The sequence below is a fragment of the Crinia signifera genome, chromosome 11 (assembly GCF_055691185.1).
Source record: "Crinia signifera chromosome 11, ASM5569118v1, whole genome shotgun sequence".
Classification (NCBI taxonomy): domain Eukaryota; kingdom Metazoa; phylum Chordata; class Amphibia; order Anura; family Myobatrachidae; genus Crinia; species Crinia signifera.
In genome coordinates, this window is record NC_139227.1 from 10,582,824 (window position 1) to 10,598,377 (window position 15,554).

A 15,554-nucleotide genomic window follows, 5' to 3' on the forward strand; every position below is an offset into this window, starting at 1 on the left:
TCTAAATGTATAGCATTTAACCTGCTAACTTTTGGTAAGGGAAGCGGCTAATCCACTTATCAGTGTCAGTCGAAGTTGCTGCCATTTTCAGAAACAAGCCAAAAGTGTGTTTGCATGCTTTTCACGTAGTTGGCAATAATTAACGGGAATCAATAAAATGTTTCTATTACTTCTACTTAGTTAATTTAGGAAGGATGAAGTTGTCAATATTAATAGCTCTCAAAATGTCTCCAGCATCAAGACCTAATTTACAAAAGCACTGCAATACTGCTAAAGTTTATCTTGGACAGACAGACTGAGACACAGTTTTGAGCTCAAGTAACTATACATTACCGCTCAAAAGTTTGGAGTCACTTCGAAATGTCCTTATTTTTGAAAGAAAAGCACTGTTTTTTTCAATGAAGATAACATTGAATTAATCATAAAAACACTGTATACAGTACATTGTCAATGTCGGAAATGACTATACTAGCTGCAAAGGTCTGGTTTTTAAAGGAGTACCTACATAGGTGTATAGAGGACCATTTCCAGCTCCCATCATATAGTATTCTAATGGTACATTGTATTTGCTAATTGCGTTAGAAGACCAATGGATGACTAGAATACCCTTGAAAACCCTTGTGCAATTATGTTAGCAGAGATGAAAATGGGTTTGATCGTTAGAGAAGCCATAAAGCTGGCCTTCATTTGAGCTAGTTTAGTATCTGGAGCATCACATTTGTGGATTTGATTATACTCTCAAAATGGCCAGAAAAAGAGAAATGTCATGTGAAACTTGACAGTCTATTCTTGTTCTTTGAAATGAAGGCTATTCGATGCGAGAAGTTGGCAAGAAATTGAACATTTCCTACAATGTTGTGTACTCCTCCCTTCAGAGAACAGCACAAACAGGCTCTAACCAGAGTAGAAAGAAAAGTTTGAGCTGCCCTTGCACAACTGAACAAGAATAAAAGTAAACTAGAGTCTCACAGATCCTCAACTGGCAGCTTAATGAAATGGTACTAGCTAAAAACCAGTGAAGATGCAACTCCGGGATGGTGGCCTTCTAGGCAGAGTGGCAAAGAAAAAAACCCTGGGTGAAATTTAATAGGGTGAGAGAATCAGAAAGTGAGAGATTTGGAAAGGAATCTCCAGTTTTTTTTTTTTTTTTTTAGAGCAGCAATCATTTACACTGCAAAACCAGTTTGATTCTGCAGTGTAAATGATTGCCTCTTTAACCCCTTCCCGACATTTGACGTACATTTACGTCACGGTCGGGATGTACTTCCCGACGCATGGCATAAATGTACGTCATGCATTTAAAGTATCTTCCCTCATTGCCCAGGGGGGGCAGCGATGCCCCCCCCCCCCATCGGCGATCGCTGTGATTGGCTGTTCAAATGTGAACAGCCAATTGCAGCGTTTTCTGTGTTCTGTGTATAATTTTGTCTCTGCTGCCCCCTAGTGTCCAAAAAAATTAAAAGGAGGTTGAAATAATGATTGTAACATTAAATACACATTTGTTCTTTATTAGTTATTAACTATTTTGAGTGGTATGATTATTTGTCTCACAAGCAGAAAATTTTACATTTTGCAAATCGCAAAATTTTCCATTTTTTTACGACATTTTGGTATTTTTCACAAATAAACACAGACTGTATCGACCAAAATTTACCACTAACTTAAAGTACAATGTGTCACGAGAAAACAATCTCAAAATCACTGGGATAAGTAAAAGCAATAAAAAGTTATCCCCACATAAAGTGATACATGTCAGATTTGAAAAAAAGGGCTCTGTCAGGAAGGCAAAAACAGGCTGCGTGCGGTAAGGGGTTATAAAAAACTGGAGATTCCTTACCAAATCTCTCACTTTCTGATTCTCTCATCCTATTACATTTCACCAATTATTTCTAACCTTGCCAATGACTATGTTCTATTCATTTTGCAACTGATTTGATATATAAAAGTCAGTTTACATGTAAATACACAAAATTGTCTGGGTGACCCCAAGCTTTTGAATGGTAGTGTAAATTTGTAATGGTACAGCATAGGTGTTGGAAAAAGAGGGCTCACAGTGTAAAACTACACATCACATTAACGTCCAACAATTTCACTAAATACATCCTAAATTTGCCAGGTTAAGCATCACTGATCGCCTAAAAGGAGCGAGGATAAACTCTCTCACGTGTCCAATGGTGGGTTTGAAAATGTCCAATTATTTAAATTGCTCTTAACTATATTGCCTTTCCTCTAGTTACAGTGTATGACTTATCTCACCTGCCCCATCCTGGAGATGAAAATGTTGTCCTCAAACTATTTGGTCTGGGACCCCAGCAGACAATAAAAAATAATGACAGGACCCCAGCAAGTTACTGCAGAAGGTCCTCACATCACATGTGTAGTCAGCAGACAGCACATACATGGCAGCATTGCGGAGGCACAGAGTGATGGGAGGAGTCCTAAATAACAGACAATTCAACAGATTTTTCAGACTCCTTGAATCACTGACTGAGATTAGAAAAGTCATCAGCCTGATGGTCAGCAACATGGAGTGACCCCATGCTGAGAAGGTCGGGACCCACTTTGGGGTCAGGACCCACAGTTTGAGAACCGCTGCTATAGATAATAAATATTGGGATCATTAAGGGGAGTAGTTTCTCAACTGGAGGCGTGGCTAACTGGAAAATGCTCTTTTGGTGAACCACATCCTCCATTTTTGGCATGTTGGGTGAATTCTAAGCAGAATAGCAATTGAGATGAAGCCTCCCAACCCCCCGCCCCCATCCCTCTCCCATACATCACCACTGCCCTCCAATGAGGGACACTGAGACCAGTGGATAGAGTCTGAAAATCATCACTGTCCTGCCAAAACTGGTACCATTGGGAGTTATGATGTTGCACAAAATATTTTGTGTTGTCCTTGATTTATTTATGTATAATATTTAGGCAACTTTTGTCTTGGCAACTCAACCAAGATAATGTTAGCCATATATAGAAGTCTACTTTGATATGTCATATCTACCGTATCCGCTACTAATTAGACAATTGTGTTATAATGATCCATGTTACTGATCTAACCAACTGTGACATATGCCTGTTACACTCCATAACGATCCTGATTATTAGCAGATCGTTAGCCGATTGTGCGATGGTCGCGCGATCTGTTGTAGCACACGATCTGCTAACGATCTGCATCCGATCCGATCCCAATCCGATCTGAGTCTGTATCTTGTTGAATGGGTCTTTTATAGATCCTACCTGCAGCAGGGTAGGATCTGTAAAACGACCAAACGACAGCGGGGACGCGCATCGGATTGGAATCGGATCTAAACATGCAAAAACATGCCCAATCTACATACAATCTACATCCAATTGGTAGGAATTGGATCCAGATTGAAGGGATTGAGCCCTAATCGTTCTGGTGTGTACCCTACATTAGCCCTTGCCTATAGCATCTCTATGCAGCCATGTCCCTGCTCCATAAGTAGTCAGATATGTCCATGTACCCAATAAATAATGTAGTGTGTAAGTTTAGTATAACACTGATGTTGGATCAGAAGTTTATGTTCTGTATGCCTCACTTTCTCCAAGTCAAGCCCTAGGTCAAGAGATGCATTTTGGGGCATTCAGTTCCATTCATGAAAAAGTGCATGTGCCAATCATTGTGCCACATTAAACAATACAATCCCCCGCTCGATCCTACTCCAGGATGGAGAACATCAATTGAACAGTTGGTACTTGTTTCCTAGCACGGCGCCCATCGCATCGCATACCATAACACTAAATATCGTATACGATGGTATGCGATGCAACGCGAGGTTGTACAATAAAATATTGCATCAAAATATTGCCATTGTATGGCATAGGATGCGATCGTATACGATTTTTGATTGTACAACCACCCTGATGGGTCTTTAAAATGTTAAATGGCCCCCCATACTCAACACCACCCCCACGATCAACGCCAACCCAAAGCGTGGCGATCGCAGCGAGCCCGCGTCCCCTCACAGGGCTCGCTTCGCTCGCCGTGTTTCGGGCTCGTATTACGTGTCCCTTTGCGGGGCTCGCCGTGCTCGCCACGCTTTGGGCTCGCTGCACTCGCCACACTATCTAAAATCAACTCCACACCGACGTGAATAGTGGGAGTATGACAAGGTCTGAGGACGCGTACCGCCGCCCCTCGCGGGCTCGCTGCGATCGCCACGCTTTGGGTTGGCGTTGATCGTGGGGGTGGCTTTGAGTATGGGGGGCCATTTAACGTTGTAAGGACCCATCAGGGTGGTTGTACAATAACAAATCTTATATCATTGCATGCATTGTATGCGGCTATACGGCATGCGATGTGATCACATAAGATGCCATAAGATGGAAATATTGGGCGTCGTGCTAGGAAACAAGTACCGAACGGTTTATACGTTGTTCATACATTCTACACTGCTTTACCTCTGAATTCTCATTGTGTGGGTGCTTATTCTCAGCTGGGTATCAGTAAAAATGTTTATTAGCAAAATTGTTCTTGCCAGTAAATTCTTATTTTGGATATAAATTCTATTATAAGCAAAATAAAATTTGCATGCAGTTAAATGTTCTTGTTGGAATGTCATTTCATCCATCACATGATTTACTATGTTTTGAAGGAAAGTCTGGAAACTTTAGACAGGTGATTGATGAATTCTTTTTAATTACAAATACAAACCAGCAAAAATGCATTTTTGTGTGTGCTACTGTCCTTGTTTTTTCTGCTTCAAAAGGGACAATGATTTGTTTGTGTGGCTGGGCAGACCATGCTGCATTAATAAGGGACTTTATACATAATCACAATAATGAATCTTACAAGAAGTTTGTTGCATTGCACTTTGTGGTTCTGCACACTCCTTTTAAAAAGAGATGTCAGAGTTTGTGTTGGTAACACACAGCTTATATTCCTGCCCCATGCTCCCCTTCAACAAAACCTGCATCTGCATCTATTACGCTTCAATTACAGCTCTCTTACTTAGTGACCATCCATACCAGCATCTCCTCTTGCATCTCCACAGTGGCCCACCCCTAGTAGTACATCAATTACACTTTTACTTCCTTACAGCTCAGCTGCATTGTGTAGTGAGAATTGTGGTGCTAATTGTTACCTGGGCCCTGATTTATTTCTTATTTCAGTTATTGTAAAGATAAATTCTGTGGATCCTGTATTGTAAATGTGTACCTTATCTACCTTATCGGGGCAGTATGGATGGTGTAATGGTTGGCATTACTGCCTCACAGCACTGAGGTCATGGGTTCTATCCCCACCATGTGTTATATATACGGGGCAGCACGGATGGTGTAATGGTTAGCATTACTGCCTCACAGCACTGAGGTCATGGGTTCTATTCCCACCGTGTATTATATACGGGGAAGCACGGATGGTGTAATAGTTAGTATTACTGCCTCACAGCACTGAGGTCATGGGTTCTATCCCCACCATGTGTTATATATACGGGGCAGTACGGATGGTGTAATGGTTAGCATTACCGCCTCACTGAGGTCATGGGTTCTATCCCCACCATGTGTTATATATATGGGGCAGTACGGATGGTGTAATGGTTAGCATTACTGCCTCACAGCACTGAGGTCATGGGTTCTATCACCACCATGTGGGTACTTATGAGTTATCTGGGTGCCCGATTTTTTGATTGTATGCCTTAAGTTAAGGCATACAATCAGATGCGATGCGATATCGCATCGCATCGCATGCGACCATCGGATGCGATGACCCGATTTTTCCATAGGAATCAATGTTAAAATTGACGGAGGGGGCGGTATTCTGTGTCCCCTCGCGGGGCTCGCTATGCTCGCCACGCTTCGGGCTCGGTGGCTCGCTACGCTCGCCACAGGTTTATATCCAACTCCATGCCCACTTGGATAGTAGGGGTATGAAAAGGACCCCTTTTTCCCATTGAATTCCATGTTAAAATGGACTCAGTCCATTTTAACATTGATTCCTATGGAAAAATCGGGTCATCGCATCGCATCGCATCGCATCCGATGGTCGCATGCGATGCGATGTGCCCGATCCGACCCGATTTAGAAATCGGGCGCCCAGATAACTCACAAGTACCACCATGTGTTATATATATACGGGGCAGTACGGACGGTGTAATGGTTAGCATTACTGCCTCACAGCACTGAGGTCATGGGTTCTATCACCACCATGTGTTATATATATATATATATATATATACGGGGCAGTACGGACGGTGTAATGGTTAGCATTACTGCCTCACAGCACTGAGGTCATGGGTTCTATTCCCACCATGTGTTATATATACGGGGAAGCACGGATGGTGTAATGGATACCATTACTGCCTCACAGTGCTGAGGTCATGGGTTCGATTCCCACCATGGCTCAAACTGTGCGGAGTTTGTATATTCTCCCTGTACTTGCGTTGGTTTCCTCCAGGTACTCCAGTTTCCTCCCACAATCCAAAAATATACTGGTAGGTTAATTGGCTCCCAACAAAAATTAACTCTAGAATGTCTGTGTGTGTGTACATGTGGTAGGGAATATAGATTGTAAGCTCCACTGGGGCAGGGACTGATGTGAATGTTTAACTATTCTCTGTAAAGCGCTTCGGAATATGTGTGTGTTATATAAGAAATTGGGTACTTGTGTACTATCACGGTGCCCACTACTCCATTTGCGTATGTATTCACTGCTCTGTGTCAGTGAATCCATTAAAAAGATAGGATTCGATAAAAAATCGCATGCCATTATTGTATGGTATGCGATGCGATGAGATATCGGTTCTGATGGCACCTAGAATAATGCCATTTAATGGTAAAATGACATATAATGTCATTTATTTTGCCCCCCCCCCCACCTCCACTATCGAAGTCATCCCAAAGCGTGGCGAGCGCAGCGAGCCCCTCGAGGGGCGGCGATACGCGTCCTCTGACCTTTTCATACCCCCACTATCCACGTCTGCATGGAGTTGATTTTATATAGTGTGGCGAGTGCAGCAAGCCCCATGAGGGGAAGCGTAATACATGTAACATAATACACGTCCACTCACGGGGCTCGCTGTGCTGGCCACGCTTCGGGTTCGGTGGCTCGCTGCGCTCGCCACACTATATAAAATCAACTCCACGCCGACGTGGATAGTGGGGGTATAAAAAGTTCGGTTGGACGCGTCCCGCCGCCGCTCGTGATCACGTCGATACTGGGGGGGGGGGGGGGGGGCTTTAATGAATGCTATAGTTTATTATTAGTAGTATTAATGCTATAGTACATTAAATGCCATTCGAAGCATCAAAATTGCATCACATTGCATTGCATCAATGCCATAACGGCTGTGAGCCACTTGTGCCTCCTTAGCATGTAATAATAATAATAATAATAATAATAATAATAATAATAATAATAATAATAATAATAATAATAACAACACACATTGAGTACCACCAATTGGTGTTTGCTCCACCCAAGAGGCAATGTCCAGCTCTTTCACATAGTGTTATGTTGCCAAAGGCTTTACAGAATAATTTGAAAGATTACTATAATAAAACAAATGAGCCATTTCTATAGTGGCAAGACAATAGGGGCATGTCCTGTTCTACCAGGGCTTGTCTAAACTCCACCCATGAGGTATAGCTAGTCACCACCCGGAGTATGTCCAGAAGCATGATATGAAACGTATAGTGTGAGAATTTTTTTTTTTATGTAGAAACTTAATTATTTTTTTTATGAGAATCAAACACTGAATATGATTATATTATTATACGTTACCATTCCAACCGTCAGCATTTGAGAAACAATAACGAACAGACGATTCCTGTGTCATAAGACACCAACGACATTAAACCTAAAACACAATTTAAATGATAAAAACATGGGCTGAATTAATAAATGAAAAATGGAGGTGCCGGTCAAATGTTTTGAACCCTCTACTTACACAGACTGGATGCAAGTTGAGGAGGGATGGAAGCCAGCAGAGTGCGGCAGTGTCCTATCCAATACGAAGTCGTGACAATCTGTGAGTTTAGGAAACTATGATAGACATTCATTGATTGCAAAAGTTTTACTCTGCAGTAGTTTATATTGAGGATCTTTCATTGTCTGACAAGTGGAAGGTGATAACTCACCAGCCAATCAGCTGTGTTTGAAAAATGACGATTAGTAGTTGATTGGCTGGTGCATTATCACCTTCCACTTAATCACCGATTCATCACCACTTTATCACTTTAGCAAGCTTAATACATCCGTCCCAGAGTGTCCTATCACCATCGTATTATACCAAACACACTTCTACAAACAGGAGTCCCTTCTTTCTAACAGTAGTTATTGTTTGGTGGCCACCAGACAAAACTAAAGCAGTCCACCAAAATTGTCAGTCTTTACAGAGGGGGGAATGTAATGCAGGCAAAACATTTGTCATAATTTAATTAGGGATGTGATTTATTTCTACAAATGGTAGACCTTGTTTGGCTGCCATATTCCTACATGTTGCAAGAATTTAGCCAAAGATGGTTTATTTATCCCTATGAGTGCCAAGTGAATTTGTCAAAATAGGTGTGAAAATTGCCAAGCAAATATTTCTATTCGTCATAATGACCTGTCATTTTTACCTTATATAGGAATTGTAATCTCTTTTCTACACATTTGTTAATTTGGATTTATATATCAAATGTGATCGACTTTGGCATTTTTAGCGGATAATTCGCTCATTAAGGTTAATAAAAATATAATTTAAAGAAATTGAGATGATAAAATCTATCAAAAAAATAAAAATGAGACGCATTTTCATTTTAAGCTCCGATTATATTTTATAGCTGTTATATGAAGTTTTTTTTTTTTTTTTTGCTATTTTGGAATGGCAGATAAATGCTGAACCAAGAATCATAAAATATTTTTTACGTTTTTTTTTTTTTTTTAAATAAAGCAGGCATTCCCAACCGCAGTCCTCAAGGCACACTGACAGTGCAGGTTCTAATTAAGTCACCTGTGGTCAAGCCTGGATATCAGGAAAACCTGCACTGTTAGTGCGCCTTGAGGACCGAGGTTGGGAATGCCTGTTCTAAAGTGCTGGCCCATACCCAACAGTCCATCAAACGAACCCCCTGCCGCTGCCTCCTCCAAAACAAATTCTGTTGCAAGCACCAGTGGAATACTTTTTTGGGGAAAGCTTTTAGAGAAGTTTAAGATTGGATCTTTGTGCATTACACAAAGAAGTACATAGGCTTCTATCAGGCAATGCTAGCTATATGGAAAATGATGCCAAACCTCCGTAATCAGCATTTGAAGATTGAATGCATCCCTATACAGGGCTATATTGTGACTTGTCTCTGTGCATAGGAAGCTAAACTATTCCTTACCGCAGTATACTGTACTCTTTTTTTACAAGAGAATTGTTTTAACAGCAGATTAAAATTATACTATTTAAATTTCAAATTCAAAATAGCCAATTCATCATCCCAATTGCATAACACAGTGCATACCTACCAGATACAAGTAGACTTACCCCAGCATTAACTGTACCACTGTTAAGGTTTCGTTGGCAAAAACAACGCCACTGCTTGTGTATCCGCCTTCATTTATTGGTGAAATATTTTACCGGCAATAGGTTTCATAGTAGTTATACCAACGTGATATATAACAGGGGTCCCGAGCAGATATTGGAGTAAATATCGCATCAATGCCGGACTGTGGCACTGTACATAACCTCGAGAAAGAAATTTTTTTTGTAATATTATACGGCATTAGAATCATTCAATGGATGTACACGGTATGGTACCTGTATAACCTACGCCTCACCTTCCCTGTATCCTCCGCACGGCAATGGACTAATTATTTTGTTAATAGCTATCCTATGGGTTGATGTGTGTTATTTACCCCAGTATAGTGCAGCAGACATCCAGAACTGGCTCTACCATTAGTCAGTTTTTGGGCTCCGTTTAGGGGCTCCAGAATCTTGGGGCCCCCCTGAGACTGACTATCAAAAAATTAGAGATGACAGAGCAGTGTCCCGCTGTGGGGATGGGGCAGTTGGGAGTCCCTGTAGACAGAGGTCCCGTAGTGGTGAAAACTGGGACGTGGCCTCGTGGGAGTGCCGAGGCCATATGTCACACCCGCTTGTTGATAGGCCACACCCCCAAAATGTGTACGCGTGTCACAGTTGGGGGTAAGCTTTTAGTAAAGCATTTTGTTTTGAAAAAGAACCTTTGCTCCAATGGGCAGTATTCAATGCTTTCTGCGAGCTGTGACAGCGAGCAGTGGTGATTGCTCGCTGTCACAGCTGGCAGGGTCAGTATTCAACTGACCCCCTGCACACGCCGGTTCCCTCTCGCTAGCTTTTTGGAGCGAAGGACATGTGCGGCCGCAAAAAAATGCTAAATGCAGCAGGCTCCCTGTTTCGGTAAATCCTCACTGTCCTCTGAATACACCCCAATGTTAGTATGTCCCAGGCCGCAGGGGTTAAAGTGAGGGGGAACGGGGTGGAACTGAGTTCCACCACCTCTAATGGTGAGGTGGAACATTTTAACCCCCAAATTGGCCCTGCACAGTAATTCTTACAGGAAAGCATTCTAGTTTACAGGGGGATGCCAAAAACCCTACCACTGGTCCTGTCTCTGCCTAATGGGGGGGGGGGGGATGGGGTGTAATTAGGTGGCATACAGAAATGAGTTCCCCCACCTCTGCAGGACCACTTTATGCCCTGCCAGGCCGGATGTTTTAATTTGCAGAAAACACCAGATATTTTAATAGTCTAGCTAGAGAGTAAAAGCCTCTTTGGAAGAGGAGTGTGCTGATGGGATGTGAATTGTGTGATATTCCCCCTGGCAGAAATAGTGACAACTGCATTACGGTTCCAAGTGATAAAAGTTTATTATAAAACAAGGCAATATTCCCGGGAACACGTCCCCTTCATCAAATCATTACAGAATAGGTGTAATAGCAGCATGAAGTGGAAGCAAATTTATCCAGTTCTAATTAGCATTTAATCAATAGTTGAGTATACACAGTCGCCATTCTTACTATAAGCATGATATGATGGAATGAATTGTAAATGATTGAATAATAATACCTCTATGTCTCTTCCTAAATTCATTCCATCTGTTATAGGTAATAGCAGTGCCTGGCCCCGGGGCTTGTGTTGCAGTCAGTTGTGTTTCTATATATATAAAGCCTTAGTAAGCCATGCAGCGAGAGCTGCCTGGCGCGAGGGAGCTACCAGGTCCCGTGCATTTCCGGCTGTGTTTGTTGTCTTTTTGCAGCAAAAATTCTTCTTAGTCGCAATGCATCATGTGTAGAACACACCAGGAAACTATGTTGATTCATTTGATATGCGGCACTTGTATACTGTGTGTGATTCTGTATATGGAGTGCAATGCTTGCAGAGCCTCACAGTAACTGGAGGACACACACACACATATATATATATATATATATATATATATATATATATATATATATATATATAGTCTAGGGCACTAATTACAAGTAGAATTGAGGAGGAATGGTCCAGGTGCCTGATTTCTTTGTTGCTGTATCCAGAGCTTAAAGTAGTTCTAGAGAGGTGGTGGAACTCCCTCTGCCGTCTAAATCCCCCCTCCCCCCCATTAGCCGGAACCCGGGGCAGTGGTATGGTTTTTGGCAGTCCTAAATGCTTTTTGGTGCCGGGACAAGGTGGAGGATGAACTGGTTCCACCTCACCATTACAGGTGGTGGAACTCAGTTACAACCAGCTTCCCCCCCCCCCCCGATACACACACACTTTAACTCTTGGCTGCCCCGCCTCTTAGCAGCCTACCACCCCTCACCCCCTCTCTTTGTCTGCTTTGTCTCCCTGCTCCAACAATATTTTCTATGAACTCTCTGGCTCTTATTTCTCCCTTCCTTTAGTATTGCCACCTTCCACTCCAATTACCCCTGCCAATTAATGCTGAAACTTTGCTATTCAGACATGTAGGATGTCATTGCATAGCCTATTTATATACACCACCACAGTGTATAACTGCCTAAACAATAGAGTAAAAAACATACAAAAAATGGTGCAACTGCTAATGAAAATCCAATTACATTATCTACATGGTGTTCTGCCAACAATCCCGGCAGAGCAATATCTATTAAATGAAAGAAAGAAAGAAGCAATCCTTCATAATCAGTCTAACATAAATCATTATTTTAAATCAAAATGACTTGAGTTCATGATCTGTAAAGGGAAAGACAAATAATTACTGAAGAAACAGAAAAGAAGCAATTAAAAGTTACTGAAAACAATTTAGTTTCAATTTATCATTCAACCCATATGGTTGCACAGCATCCAGGCCTTGCTTCCATAACTGTTTCTCCTCTGTGGTAAATTTCAAGAGACGACTATTGATTAGATGCTAATGAGGATTGGAAATGTTTTTTGTGATGTCACTTATTAGAATTGGCAACACCACTTGGTTGATGTCACCGCATCGGCTTCATTTTGCACTGGCCTCTTTTTGTGTACCTGTGCTTTGAGAAGAAGGCTAGATATCCCGTGCAGGTAATTCCAACCACCTCTGGGATGCTCATTTATGACTATATGAGTGATGCTCAGGGGTGGGGTGCAGCACGGAGTGCAGCATTGCCTTGCTACTGGGCTGCAATCAATACAAGGGATAGGTTTATTTACCTTACTGGTGTCAATAGCACCACTGATGCAGGTGGGCCTTTATTGTGTCGTCATGAGGGGGAATTGGATACCTTCAGTAGAGTATGTTAGCGTGGCAGGAGGCCACCATCTTGGCCAGGTGTGTTGTTTTTGTACATGATAATACTGTAGTAAAAGAGCTCCATACATCAACAATGAATTACCGCAATTTTGTGATACCCAACATCTGGGTCGGGGAAATGGGAAAATCTCAATTCCCCATTCCTGACCAAATTGGAATCAGCAAATTGGGGATTTTTTAATTTAAGAACTTCATCGATTCCCCAGTCGGTTAACTGCAGGCAGGTGTATGAGGGCCTTTGGAGTGGTCTTTCTTAAACACAATACTTATTTGATTAAAGTTAATTTAAAATGAAATAAAAGCTAATACATCTTCCCCACCACCATCATTTGCCTCAGCGTCATTATTTTTAGCTAAGTTATGTATATTGCGAATTGTCTGGTAGTGTAGGCTAACATCAGCCACTACTGAGTTGAGTAATGATGATGATTATAGAGATCGCCAGCTTCTAGCTCAAACAATTATGTGTTTTATTGACATTTTTGTGTTTCCTCTTTTTGTAGCTTCACTCAGATGTCGATTCCGGTGATGGGAAAATTAAGTACATACTCTCAGGGGAAGGTGCTGGGACCATTTTTGTAATCGATGACAAATCAGGAAACATTCATGCAACAAAGACCTTGGACAGAGAAGAAAGAGCCCAATACACATTAATGGCACAGGCAGTTGACCGGGAAACAAATAAACCCCTAGAGCCACCATCGGAATTTATTGTCAAAGTCCAGGATATAAATGATAATCCTCCTGAATTCTTGAATGAAAATTATCATGCAACAGTTCCAGAGATGTCCAGTGTGGGTATGTCTATTTCCAAGATCTCTGCACTAATTTATGAAAGTACATGATTATGCAAAGGTATCTGAAATAAATACTAACATTTGGAACAAGACATGAATCCTGGATGTGGTATTACAATTGTCTACTATGGGGGGGGGGGGGTTAGGGGTAGAGGGGCAAGATACAATTACATTTTAGTTCCCCTAGATTGCTGATTGTCACCCTCCTCAGGGGCATCTCGACTTACCCTCTACACCACCTACCTAATATTTATTCATCTATTTATGTATCTATCTATCAATGTGGCTGCAGTAGTGTATTTATAATGGGTGCCCAGGGGGGCTCACACCACAAACACTGCGCCCGTTTCTTAATACTTACCCCCCGGAGTCTAGCGATGAAGGCAGCAGCGTTGCATGTGCAATAGATTCTGAGTGCTTTAGTGCTCAGACTCCATTGTGCTGGGTGGCCGGGACACTGCGGCCGGGAGAGAGGGGCTGGGGGCCCGGGCCGGTGGTGGCTGCACATGGGCCTCCTCCTGTCTTGAAGTGCCCATGTGTGGCTGCCATCATCTATCCCACAAACGAGTGACACGTGCGGCCACATTGCGATTGCGACAACAATAGCTGTGTCCACCCATTGACATTGGCATACACAACCATGCAATCCCATGGATCATGGTGCAGACCTTACAGGGCACATTTTCAGCTGAACCCACTTGATAACAGTTTGAGGTTAGGGAGTGCCCTGAGGGGAGTTAATGGGAGGGCAAAGCAGAGTTTACAATGGGAGGTCAAAGATGGGATGAGGAAGAGCAAACACATGAAGTGGGAGGTGAGAAGGGTTCAAGGCTGGTCCCAGAGGAGGGGCCAGCCCATAGTAACTAGCCACACATTGTAGGAGCTAGTGCTGGGTGTGCGGTGGCACAGGGTCCTGTAGGAAGACTAAGAAAGGCTATGGGGAGGGAGGAGGTGGAACAGCCCAGAAAGGGTATTACCTCATTCCTTGCATCCCTTTCCTGAGCACCACTTCAATATTTATTTTGAGCCAGCCCCTTGCCCCCTCCCCTCTGTTTCGGCACCTATGTTTAGAGCTTATAAATACAGAATTCCTTTATATATATACTATACATTTGCATTAATATGTCAAATAAAAAGTTTCCTTGTCATTCATCACAGTCTAATAGAAAAATAAATTAGGAACAGTGCTCAGAATCCTTTATTGGGTGTTTTGCAGTATCCTAGGTAACAGAAATGTGATTTGTAGGAAGATGACCAGAAAACTGAAACAATAGCTGCATACATCTTTGGATGTTTGGGTTTTAGTTGAAAAGGGGTTGTGAAACCCGTCACTTCCGTTCGTGTTTCATGCCCGATTAATGCCGAGTTTATTGCTGTGTCTTGCTTGTAAAGGCAATGCCCTTCTAAATTTCAGGCATGAACAGATTAGTATCTTTTTTTTTGTCATGATTCAGAATTAAAATTATGTTTTTCTTTGTGCTTGTTATTTTCTTTAAAAATATTAAACTTTCTATGTGGTGTATATAGTTCCTATTGCTGTGTAAGTATCCCGTGGAAGGATATAACAGATCTTAATTTCTTGTGTGTAAGTTGGCGTATGAATACCTGTAATGTATGTAGTTCCTGCCCTGCAGTTTATGAGTAAAGAAGCATGCTGAACTTCCTGTGTCCTCCTTCATGAAGGTTTGATATAAAATAAGTTACAGACTTAACACTGGCGACGAGGATAAAACCTATTCTTCAGTATTGCTCCAGTGATCAGTGGAATGCCAAAGGACTGACTCTACACAATTGTGGGGTGAAAAAGGGCAGCACATGCAGACAGCCATCACTGAATACAGGAGCACGTGAGTTCTATCATTCTTTCTATACAGAAGAGAGGAAAGAGGACATTAAGGCAAGATGTCAGGATATATTGGCACAATAGCTGCTTTTGATGGAGCTATAGAGGACTGGGCTACATATATTGAGAGAGTGGAATTGTACTGTGATGCTAACTGTGTGCAGGCTGACAAGAAAGTAGCAGTCTTACTAAGTGTG

The 15,554-nt window shown here is 42.1% G+C and overlaps 1 protein-coding gene across 1 annotated transcript in view; it reads left to right on the top strand.

Annotated features, from left to right (window-relative positions):
- Nucleotides 1-15,554, top strand: part of CDH11 (cadherin 11) — a 131,079-nt gene that overhangs the window by 82,778 nt on the left and 32,747 nt on the right. Inside the window, exon 3 of the mRNA XM_083164122.1 lies at nt 13,221-13,515. Within this exon, the coding sequence (XP_083020248.1) occupies nt 13,221-13,515 (295 nt within the window). The remainder of the gene's footprint in view (nt 1-13,220; nt 13,516-15,554) is intronic.